The 14,479-nt window shown below is 54.3% G+C and overlaps 1 protein-coding gene across 2 annotated transcripts in view; it reads left to right on the top strand.

The window, feature by feature from the left end:
- The window catches only part of FAM189A1 (family with sequence similarity 189 member A1), a 454,124-nt gene extending 440,456 nt beyond the window's left edge, over window positions 1–13,668 (top strand). For both annotated transcript variants that reach the window (XM_040642676.1, XM_040642675.1), the window contains 4 exons: window positions 4,668–4,743; window positions 10,404–10,610; window positions 12,175–12,249; window positions 13,346–13,668. In XM_040642676.1, coding sequence (XP_040498610.1) covers window positions 4,668–4,743; window positions 10,404–10,610; window positions 12,175–12,249; window positions 13,346–13,668 — 681 coding nt within the window. The remainder of the gene's footprint in view (window positions 1–4,667; window positions 4,744–10,403; window positions 10,611–12,174; window positions 12,250–13,345) is intronic.
- The last annotated feature ends 811 nt before the right edge of the window (window positions 13,669–14,479 follow it).

The following is a 14,479-nucleotide window of genomic DNA, read 5'->3' as shown; positions in this document are numbered from 1 at the left end:
AGATAGAGGGAGCTCTGCTTTCACCCCTCCACCTGCTGCTAATTGCCATCACAGAAATCCAGCTCCATGCTGGGGACCAGCTCTGGCCTGCCTCTCTGTCCTCCGTTCTGTGAGCCGTCAGTCCCATTTCCAGAAGAGAGAATGTCATGACAGGATGAGTGCTTCTGCGTCCGCTACCCTGTGGAGAGCAACAGGACTTCTAGAGCCCTTTGCTTCTCCTGATGGCAAGAACTCCCCAACAGCACAGTCCTGATGATAGAAATGGGGAACGCCTCCCTCCAGCCTATCAAGGACCTGGATGCTAGAAAGTGGCCTCTGGATTTGGGTGTGACATTTGACGCACCACCCCACGCTTGCTCACTAGAAGGATACTGATGAGTGTTCCATCGCTGGTTTAGTCTTTTCTTCTGGAGTGTGGAATACAGATCTTCCTCGACTTATAATGGGGTTACTACTTGAGAAACCCCTCGTAATTTGAAAATATCCTTAATACCCCTAACCTACCGACCAGCATAGCTTAGCCCAGCCCGCCTAAAATGTGCTCAGAACACTAACATTAGCCCACAGTTGGACATAACCATCACACACAAAGCCTGTTTGCTAAGGAAGTGCTGACTATCTGGTAATCTCTTGGACACTGTACTGGAAGTGAAGAACAGATGGCTATGTGGGTGCAGAATAGTTGCGAATTGTGCCGGTTGTTGGCCCTGGTGGCCTATTGCCCTCACCACCCCCCCACCCCCCCACCCCGCCCAGCAGCATGGGAGTACCACCTGTTGCTAGCCTGGAGAAAAAAAATCAACAGCAAAAATTCAAACTACAGTTTCTTTCTCCTGAAGGCCTATCGCTTTTGCACCATCGTGAAGTTGAAAAATCCTAAGTCAAGCCATCCTACGTAGGGGACCGTCTGTATGTGGGAGGATAATGTTGGTTCTAATAGGACACTGTTCTCCAAAATGATTGAGAATTTTCTAAATGGAGATTTTTTTCACATCATTTTGATGATAAAATCCTCAGGGCAAAGGAAGACCCGTCTCATATTGCGTTGGCTCAGAAACGGCCAGCTTACAAGGGTCTCCACAGATATGATCTGCGGAAGAAGTGTGGGTCCGCCTGGCCTTTCTCTGGGCCAGCCCCTCTGGGGTTGGGGGGAGCTGGTGATTAAGGGGCCACTGCTGTTCTCCCTTCCAGGAGAAGCCTGCGCCTTGCTGGGCCCATTCTCTTTGACCCCATGGTCTGACAGCACTTTTCAATCCCACAGACACCCCTGGGAGGCTGAAAGTCAATGAAACCCATTCCCGTTCACAGAGGGAAGTCTGTGCTGGCCAGCTGCCCCCTCCCCTGGGGCGGCCCTCCCACCTGCCGACAGCGAGGAGCTGCCCCCCTTTACAGAGCCATCCTTTCTCCCAGGGAGAGGGGGAGGTTAATTACTTCCCTTGTGGACAAATGGCATGTAAATTGCCTATCAGGGCTCATCCGGATAAAGGAGGAAGATGGACTGACAGAAAAGCACAGTATATGTTGTGCGGGCTCTGTACCGGGGCAGGCGGCCGCTCGTTTGGGGAGATTTTTAATGCAGGAAGGAAAAGCACCCCTTGACCGATCACATTCACGTTGACCCATTCACTCTTCCAGATTGGAGACTTCCTTTGTAATGTCCTTCTCTTTCCCATAGCTCGAGACCACAACTGTGGGGCAGGATCCAAAGGGGTGCATTCCTTTCAATAGCAGGAAAGTTCCCGAGAATTTGCCAGTTTGAACTTCCATGCGGATGACAGGCTTACGTTCCAGAGACCACAGAAGACTGTGCTGTGTTCTGTGGGATGCGGAGCTGTGAGCTGAGCAGAATCCCCTCCTCGCAGAACCAACAGTTTGGCATTTGGAGTTGACATGATCCAGCGGGGCCTCAGGAATTTTCATTTGGTGGCCATCTGGCAGGCAGGAGGGAAACCTGAGGTAGGAGACTAGAAATCTGTGAGACAGGCAGTGGACAGGGCAAGAGGTGCAGCCGACCACCAGTCCTAAAGGTTAGAATTTACAGTTTCAAATGAAATCACCTTTACATTTAAAAATCTGGAAAGCAAAGCCTCTTCAAAGATTTCCTTGGGACACTAGGCTAAGATCTCAATTCACATTTTCTGTGATTGCAGACAATCACCCCCAAACAAAATCTGGTATAAATCTGATACACACTGGTTGACCCAACCCAGGAATGGGAAATTGACTGCAGAAATAGGGCAGACTTTTCATGCGCGTGTCTTAGCCACAGAGCTTCCTAAAAGGCGACGAGGAGATTCAGCTATTTGCCCAATGCCAACTGACTTTTTTATTTTCATTTTTGCTTTTTGAGAGAGAGAGAGCGCGTGCACACATGTGAGCAGGGGAGTGAGGGAGAGGGAGGCAGAATCTCAAGCAGGCGTCATGCCCAGTGTGGAGCCCGAGGTGGGGCTTGAACTTACAACCCTGAGATCATAACCTGAGCCGAAGTCAAGAGTCAGACGCTTAACCAGCTGAGCCACCCAGGCGCCCCCAGTGGACTTTTTAATTACAACAACTGGTCAATATAATGTGTCTGGGAATAAGTAAACTCAGCCTCCGACTGTCCCCCGCGAAGCGATACGCACAGCCTCACCTCTCAGCGGCCCTCTTCTGCAAGAGCTGTCATAAACCTTTATTGCTAAACTCAAATTTCAACTTAAATTCCGTGCCATAAATATATGTCTTCTCCCCCCTTCTCTGCTGCCTTTATATTTAATCGAAAATGCCGTGTGAACCTCACAGCTATTCCCTCCCCAGCTTTCGGGTGGCGAGGTGGCCTTGGCCATCAGGGAGGGCCAAATTCAAATTAAACCCTTGACACCCCGCTTGCGAGATGTGATAGATAGGCTGCCAGGAGCTGTCTGTTCTCAAAACCAGATTTGACCGGGAGCCAGTGCCGCTGCTGCGAAATATGAAATGAATCCAATTTCCTCCTGACCTTGTCCCACTGTGCCTTTTATTTCTCTTGTTTTATTTATATTTATTACCAGAAGCTCTTCTTCAGGCCTCGAGTGTCCAAGTGGCCACCCATGCCTGCAAAATATAAATAAATAAATAAATAAATAAATAAATAAATAAATAAATAGTTTAAAGGGTCAGGAAGAGTGTTAGAAGGGAATGAACCTTGAGGGTGTTGTTCTTTTTTGTGTGATTTAGCAGAATATTCTCGACAGAGATTTCCAGCATGGGTTGTAGGCAGATAGCGACGTCAGGGGAAAAGCGAGTGAGCGTTGGTGGCCATGGGACTCTCCCTCCCCCGGTTCCCTCCCCAGCAGAACGGGCTGCGCTGGGGAAGGAACGTAGCGTGTGCGGTACTACGCATAAGTGGGATCAAAGGGAACGGTTAGGGGGCTCTGGGTCTTGGCCGCAGGTGCCGTTCTTGCCCCCCAAACCCTGTCCGGGTCCCTGCCAGGGGCACACTTCCCCCACTTTGTGTCGGTGGGAGGGCTGCAGCCCAGCACCTGCCACAGCTCCAGCCTGGTGGAAAGAGGAGACGGAGCCTCTCAGCTGTCTGATTGAAGTGGCAGGAGACAAGGGAGGCAAGAATGTAATTACCTGAGCTGGAATCCGACCAAGCCGCAGGGGCCCGCCTCACCTTCCCGGGCCTCCCCCAGAGCTCATTATTTGCAAGCAGGTCCCCAAAGCAATTCTGAAATAGCACAAGGATTCCGAAATCGCTTTCGGAGATAGCACAGGGGCACACGTGTATGGTGTTCATGACAGTCAGGCACATGGTCTGTGTGGGGCCATTATCCCCTAAAAGGAGCAATGGAATGGATGTGGTCACCCGAGTGGGAACCAAGTGTGCGAGCAGAGGATGGGGCAGGCGAAGACAGGGCAGGAGAGCAGAGGTGCCCCATCCCCACCCAGCAGAGGAGGTCTGGTCTTCCCCCTGCCCCCTCCGCCCCCCCCCCCCATACTCCCAAAGACCTCTCTGGGCAGAATGATCCATTCAAGAAGAAATCTGCAAGAGTCTGATGACTTCCAAACACGATGCAGTCTTCACGGCCACCCCCGCCACCAGGTCGGGACAGTGTGCACAGAGTCACGGGGCCCACATTCAGCCAAGCACACAGCCCTGTGGTTGCGGACTCTGAGCTCGCGCTCAGGCAGGGACAGCGGGCTTGGGAGCAACTTCGTGATTGCATCTGCAGAAGGCAAAAGGGAGGAGGAGCAAATGGAAGCCCTGGGGGAGCCTGGGAGCTCAGGGAGGCCGAGATTGTTTCTTAAATGTCCACCCTGGGTCCAAGCTTTGCTGGCCCAACGCATTACAGGTCTCATGACTGTCTATCACCCGTGGCTTTATTCTTCCTGCTGTGGAAGCAGGGAGGAGAGCGGTTGGGGGGAGGGCATTAGAAGTGAGGCCAGGGGCTCTCCCACCTCCTACAGTGACTGAAGGAGCCCGTGTGGCCTTTGTCGGCCCCCAACAGTGCCCCCGGAAGTGGAAGGTGAGTGGGCTCAGGGTGGCCAGCACCTGGCCCCGGTGGGTTCTTGGGGAGCGCTGGGCACTCTGTTTTCAGAGGTCAGAGAGATGGGCTTTGGCCTTGGCAGTGACAATTTCTGGAGCCTGTCATGATGTCCCCTCCAAACTACAGATGACCCATCTGATGCTTCATTTCTCACCGTAGCTTATGCGTGTGGATCCACAGGTGACCGAGTCCAGCCCTGGGGACCCAGACACCACGGCTGGCTTCAGCACACAAGGTAATCTCGCCCCTTTCAGCATTTGAAATAAGTTTCTATTTTTCAAAGCACCTTTCCTCCTCCTGTTCCTTTCTGTCCTCCTCCTTGCTACTGCCCTCGCTGCCCTGCTTGCTCTTTAAGGGGATGGAATTTGCTACAGCCTTTGCTGGTCAGTTCCATATACGTTGTTGAGCTCCTCCCTTAACAGCATGGGGTCGTGAGTCAGTACACCTGGAGGCCCTCGTGCTTTCTCTTGGGGGACTTGCCCCCTTCCCCCAGCGCCCTTTCTCCTCCTCTTGAGGGGTATGGGTTTGAAGAGACGCTTGACTTGATCTCGGGTGGCTTTTCTAGAGCTAAAATGATAGCAAGTTCCATGTCTACTGGGCTTTTCCCTTGGGAGGGAGCCAGGCCTGGACCCCTATGCCCACTGGCTTTGGCGGGAGAGGCAGGGGGAAGGACACTGGAAGTTGTATCCTGATGGACATCGAAGGAAGAATGTGGAAGGTCTCCTCCCAGACGGGGGTGGGAACCCTGTACGAAGCCAGAGGCAGAGAGGTCGTCTGAGGTGTCAGGAAAGCAGACAACCCCTAGTAGCAGAGGGAACAAATGGGCAGGGGCTGGGTCCTCGGGTGGGCTCATGTGGGTGGGTTTATTCAGAGATGGAAGTCAGCTAACTCATGTGAGATAACTAAGGGTCCCAGAAAGACCACCATTACAGTCCCAGGGCTGTCTGCCCTCGGCCCCAACTCTAGTTAACCTCTAAGGAATAAGAAGGGGCCATCCTTCGAAGATGCCTCGGGGTTGTAGGAGCCTGGTCTCTGCTGGTCTAGGATTTGGCAGTGACCTTGTCCTTCACTTGGTGGCCCCCAACAGCCATTGAACGCTGTGTCTAAGAGGTGGTACCCTGTGGGCTTCCCAGAGACGACTGCAGGGCACAGTGTGTCTCAGTCCCCACCACGGGTGATCACACTGTGCTGGTGTGATCAGTCCAGCATGCACTTTGGGCTGATGGGGCCCCCTTTCCCCATTCCAACCACATCACTCCCAAAAATGTAAGTTCTGGAGGGAAGCAAGGTCAGCGAGGCCAAGCGGCCTGGTGGCTCCGGGAGCCCAGGGCAGGTAGAGATGGACAGAGGAGTCAGGAATTCATCCAGGAGGGGCCTTCCTGACTGCCCAGCATCCGGACAGTTAACTGGGCTCAACTGGGAAGCTCGGGGCTGCTTCCAACACTGACTCCTGGCAGAGGGCCCAGGCCTGGAGGTGGGCGGGATTATATGGAGAATGGACAGACACACTCATGGGACAGCAGGCCAAGCAGGTTTCACTTTAGAAAAGATGTCTCCCGCCAGGTAATTTCTGGAGGTGAGGTTGAGGTCCATGTCATTTTTTGGCCTATGCGTGTCCAGCTGTCCAGATCATTTGTTGCTTGTGCACCTTTGTCAAAAGTCAGCTGGGCATAACGGCGCGGGGCTATTTCCAGGCCCCGTGTTCTGCTCCATTCTTCTGTGTCAGCCCCTCCGCTCTGACGACTGGTCGCTCTGTGCTAAGCCTTCCCATCGGCCAGCCGCACCTCCGCGCTGCCCTTCTTCGTCAGGATTGTTCTAGCTGCTCTACGGCCTGCGCACTTCCACTCCCTCTTAGAACCCCCGTGTCCGTGTCCGCAAAAACCCGAGCTGGGACTTGACCAGGAATGGCATGAAGCCTGCAGAACAACTTGGGTGGAACCGCTAGGTTTGCACGTCTGAGCCTTCTAGTACGGCTGCCTCTCTGTGGCTTTGGATCTTTGATTGCTTGCTTCAGCATTTCATCATTTTCAGAACACAGATCCTGAGCATGTTTTGTCAAGTGTATACTTGGGAGTTTCATTTTCTTTGGAGCAGCTGTAAATGGCGTTGTGTTTTTATTTGGGGTTTCTGCACACTCGTCAACGCACGTGACCGACGGCGGTACGGCTGCGATTCATTCTTGTGTGTCCATCCGGTATCCTGCAACCTTGTTGGACTCACGTATGAGCTCCAGAATTTTGGGGGGTGGGGGTGCCCGGAAGGGGGTAGATGCTGGTATTGTTTTTCACTTATTGAAATAAAATAGTAATGAGGACATTACCGGAGGCTGGCAAGGCCAGAGGGAAGCTGCTCCACCCAGCCCTGACTGGCAGCTTGTAAATCAACCCACCCCTTTGGCAAAGCATCTTGATAAAGAGCCATAAAACTGTTTATGCCGTTAGATGTGGTGATCACACTTCTGGAACCGCCCTAGGGGAGTAATGCAAAAAAAGAAAAGAAAACCGTAAGCATTCTGAAGATAACTTACATTTTTCAAAATAGTAAAAACTTACAGGGACAATGACGTGCATTGATAAGAGTCAAGGAAAATATGATACATATGGTAAATATATCATCATACATTAATTAGGAAAAATGCTTATGATCCATCAGGTGAGAAGCTGGAAGTCCATTAGGATGATTAGTGCTGTGTAAACAGGCTCACAACACAAGCTGGTGAGGGGGTACAAAAATGTCTTGGGCTCGGAGCTTTCCCTGTCGTGTTACCCTAACTCCGTAAGTGTCCGTTAATGAGAGCTGTTCGGAGCTAAGTCACAGTTCTCTCTCTGTGACTCTATCTCCCTGAGGAACTCAGCCATTGGATTAGCGCTGACATGAAGAAAGTTGGGATCGAGGATATATGCTTATGTCCAATCTCATCAAATGGTATAGATTAAAAATGTGCAGGGTTTGGTGTGGCCATTACACCTCAAGAAAGCTATAAAAAAGAGGAAAACAGATTAAGAGGAATCAGCAAGAATGAAGAAGATTCAGAATAATTTTACTATGCCGCTGTGTGATTTTGATACAGTTAATAATTTCACTTGCTGGTTGAGGTTTTCTAAGGATACGGGCAAGTGTTTCTTTTCTACATGGATAGATTCAACTTTGAGTGCTTGCCCACTCATTCCCTTCGAATCAGTTCCTATGAGTGAAATTGCGGAGTCCAAGGAAAGGGGTATTTAGGTTCGGACGTGTTGGCCACGTGGCATTCTGGAAGGGTTTTACCGCCAGCGTCCGTACCCAAGACGTCTTCGCTCCTGCCGAGCTTTGGCCCCCTGCCCGTGAAGCACACACTCACAAGATTGTGAGCACTTTGTACATGTTTGTTACCCACTTGTAGGTCAGTTTGGGGTCCACTTTTTTGCAGTGTTTTGTGGTTTGTTTGGTTTTTTGTAGATTTATAAGAAAAATATTTGTTAAATAGGACATTTTCTCCCTTTTGCTGTTCACGGCAGGGATGCTTTTCCTGTTTGTGCTCTGCTTCCTCCCTGTTAATGATGCCTTTTGCACACAAGTTTCACGATTTTTCTTTTTTATTAATAATATTTTTTATTATATTATGTTAGTCACCATACAGTACATCCCTGGTTTCTGATGTAAAGTTCGATGATTCATTACTTGCGTGTAACACCCAGTGCACCATGCAATACATGCCCTCCTTACTACCCATCACCAGCCTGTCCCATTCCCCCACCCCCCTCCCCTCTGAAGCCCTCAGTTTGTTTCTCAGAGTCCATAGTCTCTCATGCTTCATTCCCCCTTCTGATTACCCCCCCTTTCTTTATCCCTTTCTTCCCCTACTGATCTTCCTAGTTCTTATGTTCCATAGATGAGAGAAATCATATGATAGTTGTCTTTCTCTGCTTGACTTATTTCACTTAGCATTATCTCCTCCAGTGCCGTCCATGTTGCAGCAAATGTTGAGAACTCGTTCTTTTTGATAGCTGAGTAATATTCCATTGTATATATGGACTACAACTTCTTAATCCAGTCATCTGTTGAAGGGCATCTCGGTTCCTTCCACGATTTAGCTATTGTGGATAATGCTGCTATGAACATTGGGGTGCATATGGCCCTTCCCTTCACTACGTGTGTATCTTTGGGGTAGATACCCAGTAGTGCAGTTTCATTTCACGATTTTTCTTGTCAGATTTATCAGGCTTCTCCTTTCTGGTGTCTATCACGTTTACAAAGTCTGTCTTCACTTCAAGGTTGTAGATTTATTCTTCCATATTTTCAATGACTATTCTTCTAATAAAAAAAGAAAAGGACTGGGGCATCTGGGTGGCTTATTTGGTTGAATGTCCGACTCTCAATTTCGGCTCAGGTCATGATCTAGGGGCAGGAGACAGAGCCCCCAGTTGAGCTGTGCACTGAGTGTGGAGCCTGCTTGAGATTCTCTCTACCTCTCCCTCTGCCCCTCCCCACGCCTCCCCACCTCTTAAAAAAAAAAAAAAAGATTAATCACCCTAAGAATTTTTTTTTTTTTGCTCTGATTTGTGAAGTTCAGTTCATCCTTCTCTTTTTCCAGATGGACTGCTAATTGTCTCAAAGCATCTATGGAGAGGGCAGAGGTAGACAGTGGAGGGCTGGTGAAGCGGGAGTGCTCTAGAAGTGGGCTGCTTCCAACTGGCTCTGCCACTCGTGGCCTCGTGACCCTCTTCCCCTGAGGACTCTCAGCCGCGTTTCCTGGTAGCCTGGGAGAGCCGTGAGGATTAAGTGGGAGGTCACCTGTAAACCCCTGGGCCTAGGCCTCCCACGGGACCCACGGAGAGGGATGAGAGGGACAGACCCCAAAGCTTCCCACCCCGGAGTTGTTCAGGCTGCCGTGATTCTTACAAACGGCCCCCCGGGTGGGCCGCTCACCTCAAAATTCTGCCCCTGCTGGGTGAGGAGCCTCATGGAAGACAGCTCTGACGTTGTCTGGTAATGGGATAAAAGAGCCGAGAGAGCAGTGCTTTTCAAGCATTAATAATGTGCGCATAGGTCCCTGCAATCTTATTAAGACAGATTCTGATCCGGTCCCTCTGGGGGCCAGCCTTGGAGTGGTTGGAGCGGTCCTGGGCTGGAGCGGGACCTGACCAGCATCACAGGGATAGAGCAATGGATCGTGCATTTGGTTGGGGGTGGGGGAGACATCAGAATCCCCCGGGGGCTTGTTCAAACCCCAATAGCTGGGCCCACCCCCGAGTTTCTGAGGCAGTGGGTCTGAATGCTGACACATTCCTGGGCAATGACACTGCTGGCCTGACCCACGTTTTGAGAACCAAGCAGGCCTCCCTGGGCGGTTTCCCGCCCCTGCCTACCCAGGGCAGGGCTTGCACCCCAGGCCCTGGACTGTACCGTGTGCATGGCAGGCAGGTTCTTGGGCCCAGGAGGACCCGGCTAGGATGCCCTCTTGCCCATCCGAGCCCTGCCTTTCTCTGCTTGGGCTGTGTGCCTCGAGCATTCTGTGACCCCCCCCCCTTCCTGGACTTCAGACCCCCAACGCAGGCCCTGGATGCGAGACGGGGCTGGTTCCTGACTTTATGTCTCTTGTGGAGTGTGGAGAGTGTAAGTGCCCCGCACCCCATCCCCTCCTGGAATGATTTTTGGGAGATCATCTGGTGTCCACCCAAACCTTCCCGCACCATAGAGCTCTTGTAAACCTGCTCCGTGTTCCCACACCCTCGGGATTACAGGTTGGTCTAGAGGGGGTGTTGAAGGGCAGACGACTCGGGCCCCCTGAGAGGGCTCCAGGAGGCCGAGACTTTCACTCTCAGCTCCAACAGGAGCGTGGGCATGTGCGGGGCCCGTCGTGGGTGGCTCTGCAGCGGCCCAGCGCCAGCCTAACGCTGTGTTCTTGCCTTGCAGAGCCCGCAGATAGCTCGAGCCTCCTGGCATCCGAGGGCGCCACTGCACCAGGCCTGAGCCCTGAAGGCCCTGCGGGTGCCTCGCAGCCCCTGCCACCTGACCTCAAGTCCCCGGAGGGCCCTAACCAGGGCACTTGGGCGATGCCAGGTCCCAGACGTGTGGCCCGCTCCACCAGCGACCCCACTTCATGCTCCTCCGGTGTGGCAGGTATGACTGGTCCAGCCCTGCTGCGTCCCCAGCGTGTGCCCTGCTCTGCCCTGGACACTGCAGGCCTCAGTGAGCTGAGAGTCGAGGCCAGGCCCTGGGACCTGCTCAGGGGCCACTTTGGCAATGTGGCCTTAGTGCCCGAGGGCCCTGGGGAGGGGTGGACAGTTAGGGGCCCCTGCTGTGCACCCACCAGGCTTTCTACTTTCTGGCTGGGGCGTCAGGGGAGAAGGGATGGAAGGTTTGGCGTGATGAGAGCCCACCCAGGGTCGGCTAGCCCCTAACATTAGCCTGCCGGTTACCTACCAGCTCTGGGGCCCCGGTGGGGACTCAGGTCAGGCAGGTGGCCACGGGCTGTATCCATCCATCGGCCTTGGTGGCTCTTTGGGCCCCTTGGCAGCACTCCCTGTGTGGCCTGGAGCTTGGGTCACGATCGCCCATGTGACTGAGGGGCAGCGCCCTCCCTGGGCTGTCGGACGTGGCATCAGAGTTCCTGTGCCCAGCAGCCCAGGATTTGCATTTCATTTCATGCCAGCCCCCCAGGGTGCCTGGTGCCCCCTGAAGCCGGAGAGCCCACACTTCCTTCCACGGTGCTCGTTTAGAGGGGGGAGGATGGCGGTGTTTTTGCCGGTAAAGTCGGGTGGGACTTATGGCTGCAGGGCCATCGGTGCAGACTCCGTGCACTGGAACCGAAAGAGCCCTGAAAAGGCCCGCTTGGTGCCTGGACTCAGTGGTCTTGTCCGGCTGAACCCCAAATAGACAGGATCCGTGCCCCAGGAGAACTGTATTCCTGAAAGGAACCAGGAACCCGTCAAGGTCATTGCCTACAAGGGCCCTCCTGCTGGAAATGCCAGATTTGCCCCGAAGGCTCCTTGGCCTGCATCCCTCTGTCTCGCTGCCCTCCCCTCCCACATTCGGCTGCCCGCTCATGAGACAGGACTCCGTCAGACCTCCTCCCCCCACCTCCCCAGCCCCGTGCCGGAGTATTCCAGACTCAGCCCTTGTCTCCTCCCCGTGAGGGCTGTTACCCGTTCACGTCTGGGGGACGATCCCATGCGCCTGGAGTGTCTGCTCTGTGGCCCCGATGGCTTCCTCTGGCTTATCCTCCCTGCAGGGAAATTCGGGCTCTGCAAACTGTGACATTTTGGGGGTGGGGCTGAGGAGAAGCGGTGGTTTGATCACAAGTTGTCACAGGGAGTTCTCCATGACCCCATACACCCTGTGGCCGCAGACCACGCCGTGTCTCCTCAGCCAGACAAGACAGCTACTGTTCCGCGTGTCAAAAGCGTGTGCCTCCTCGGGGTCTCTGGGGACCCTCGGGTGCGGATGGGCCCTCTGACGAAGGGCACTGGGGTTGCTCGGGGCCCTGGGGATGCCACCTGCCCCGTGGGGGCACCAGCTGTGGGACTGCTGCTGTCCGACCTGCACATGGCTTCACGCGAGTGCAAGAGCCTCCCTCTGCTGGTCTGGCATCGAGCACAGTCGTCAACCACGGGAGGGTGAGAATCCTGTCATCAGAAACCCCTTTCCCCTGCCACGTGCTAACTGAATTCTCTCTCTGATTAAGGCAGTGCCTCTTCACACACCCCATCCTGCAGCCGGGACCTGGAAGCAGGACTGTCCAGGGCTGCTCCAGGGACCGGTGAGACCCTCCTTTTCTAAAGCACTTAGACACCTGCTGCCAGATGGGGGAGGGGAGGGGACTCGTGGTCCTTGGCTGCCTTTGTCCAGTCCGGGCTTCGCAGTGCCAGCCAGGAGCACGGGCTCTCCAGCTGTGAGGGCTTTGAAAGAACGGCCTTGCCTTCCCTTCTGTCCCGTTAGAGGCTACAGCTGATGTAACAGGCATGTGGCCGCTTGCTTCACTGTATTTATGAGACGCCCTTTGGACTTGGACGGGAGATGGGCCTCGCATGTGAGGTTTTTACAGTTCCTGGTGCTTAACCGTCAGGCTGGCTCCACTGCCACCAAAAATATGCCAAACCACCCAGAATGTGTTTCCTTTGTGTGACTTGAAATATGCTGTAGGTGAGTCAGGCCTTAATCTGGTCCCTGGGGAGCCGGTCACAGGGGACTGCCCAGGGCTGGCTTTCTCTGCAGGCACCGTCAGACCATGGCTTGTTCCGTGGATCACCCAGAGCAGCCATGGCCCTGTTGGGAGCTAGTGATGTTGCCCCTGACCTCGGCCTGGGAGCAGGGCCCGGGTGCTCTGAGCTCTGGTGCACTGAGCAGTGGCTGCTCTCACCCCTTGACATGGTGGGAGGGTGAGGGGGCCCTCCTTGCCCCTCTGTCACCCCCAGCTCTGGTCTTCAGGAAGACCCATCTCTAGATGCCCTCGGACATTGGGGCAAAGGCCATTGAGCCAAGGAAGGCTGAGAGGGGCCAGTGCCCCTGGGAGCGCAGGAATTCCAGCAGAGACGAATGCAAGGGGCATCCCTACTTGCACCTGCCCCTCTCTCCCTGCCCCTTCGCATTTTGCCCGCAGACCTCCAGCCCTTCAGCTCCGGGGGGACTGTGACGCCTCCAGATTAACCCCGGCTCAACTCAGGGCTGAGAGGGGCCAGGCCACACGGGGGATGAAGGGACACAGGAAGGGGGACACGCCCAGCGAGCCAGCCCAGGAACATGGAAATTCCAGCCGAAAGTGTGTCCCAAGCAGACTGGCGTTTGTTTAACAGCTGCCTTTTGTTTTGTTTTGTTTTGTTGGTTTTCAGATGTTCTCTTTTCCCTTTGATTTTTAGTTTCCCGAGCTCACTCTGTCACGGCTGCCTGTGCGCGTCGGCACCCGCTCTCTCCGGCTGGGCTGCCGGATACCTGGAAAACCGACCCACGGGTAAAGCCAGAGGCCTTACCGACGGTCTTCAAGGAGCGGCCGCACTCTTTAGTGGACAGCAAGGCCCACGCAGACGCCAGGGTTTTGGTGGCTAAATTTTTGGAACACTCGAACTGTGCCCTCCCTCCCGAGGTGCGGCATGTGGTGGGCACCTTCCGCCCGGGGGTCCCCTCTGAGGAGCCCCACGTGGAGGAGGCCGCGTTCAGTGCTGGCGTTCTGGACCAGGTGTGAATAGGCCACGGGTCCTGACGGGGACACGGACGGGCCGGGGCCCAAGCGTCCTTGCTGGAGGCCACTGTGCTTGCGGGGAGAGGGGCCTGTGGCCCAGGAGTATCTCGGGCTGGCCCAGGCGGGGAACTGCTGGACCTCTCTTGAGAAGGCTCCGGTCCATTGTTGTCTTGTGGATGACACTTCCTAGCGGTGCCGGTAATACAGAAGAATGACTCTCGTGGCCACCGTGAGCTCTCTGGTTTTGTCAGGCATGTGGCACCTAACCAGCGTTCTGGGACTACAGTGACAGGTGACACCAGAGACACTAAGTATCTTCAAAATCAGGGCCGTCAAGAAGCAAGACTCTCCCCACCTCTGATTCAGTTGAGTGTTCAGTGGATAGAGGAGGATATCAAGTAAAATGAGACCATTTTCTTCTGTGGTTTGTATCACTCCGTGTCCTACCCTTTCTCATGTGCTGACTGGAAAGACAATGGGTAATTCTGGCAGGATGGCAGCCCGGGCCCAGCTCTCCGCCTGCAGGAAGCAGGGCTATCGTGCGTACAAATCACAGTAGGGGACCTCGGCGTGGCCTGGCCGCCTCCGCCTCCAGGAAAGCAAGCTGGTGTGGCAGGGAGCTTTGCTCAGTGCCCCCACCCCGCCCTGGTCACCTAGTCTCCTGGGCTTCCGCTCTGGGGTACCCTCCCCACCGTCTCTCCAGCTGTCTACCGTCTCCTCCTCTGCAGACACTTGTGGCGAGCCCCTTCGAGGGTTCTCCCTGCGTCTGCACTCCCCAGGATGGCCCGGATGGGTGGAGGTCTGGGGGGGAGAG

The sequence above is a fragment of the Ursus maritimus genome, unplaced genomic scaffold (genome assembly GCF_017311325.1).
Source record: "Ursus maritimus isolate PB19 unplaced genomic scaffold, ASM1731132v1 scaffold_27, whole genome shotgun sequence".
NCBI lineage: Eukaryota > Metazoa > Chordata > Mammalia > Carnivora > Ursidae > Ursus > Ursus maritimus.
The sequence above is the reverse complement of the archived record's forward strand: the minus strand, read 5'-3'. Positions and strand labels throughout refer to the sequence as shown.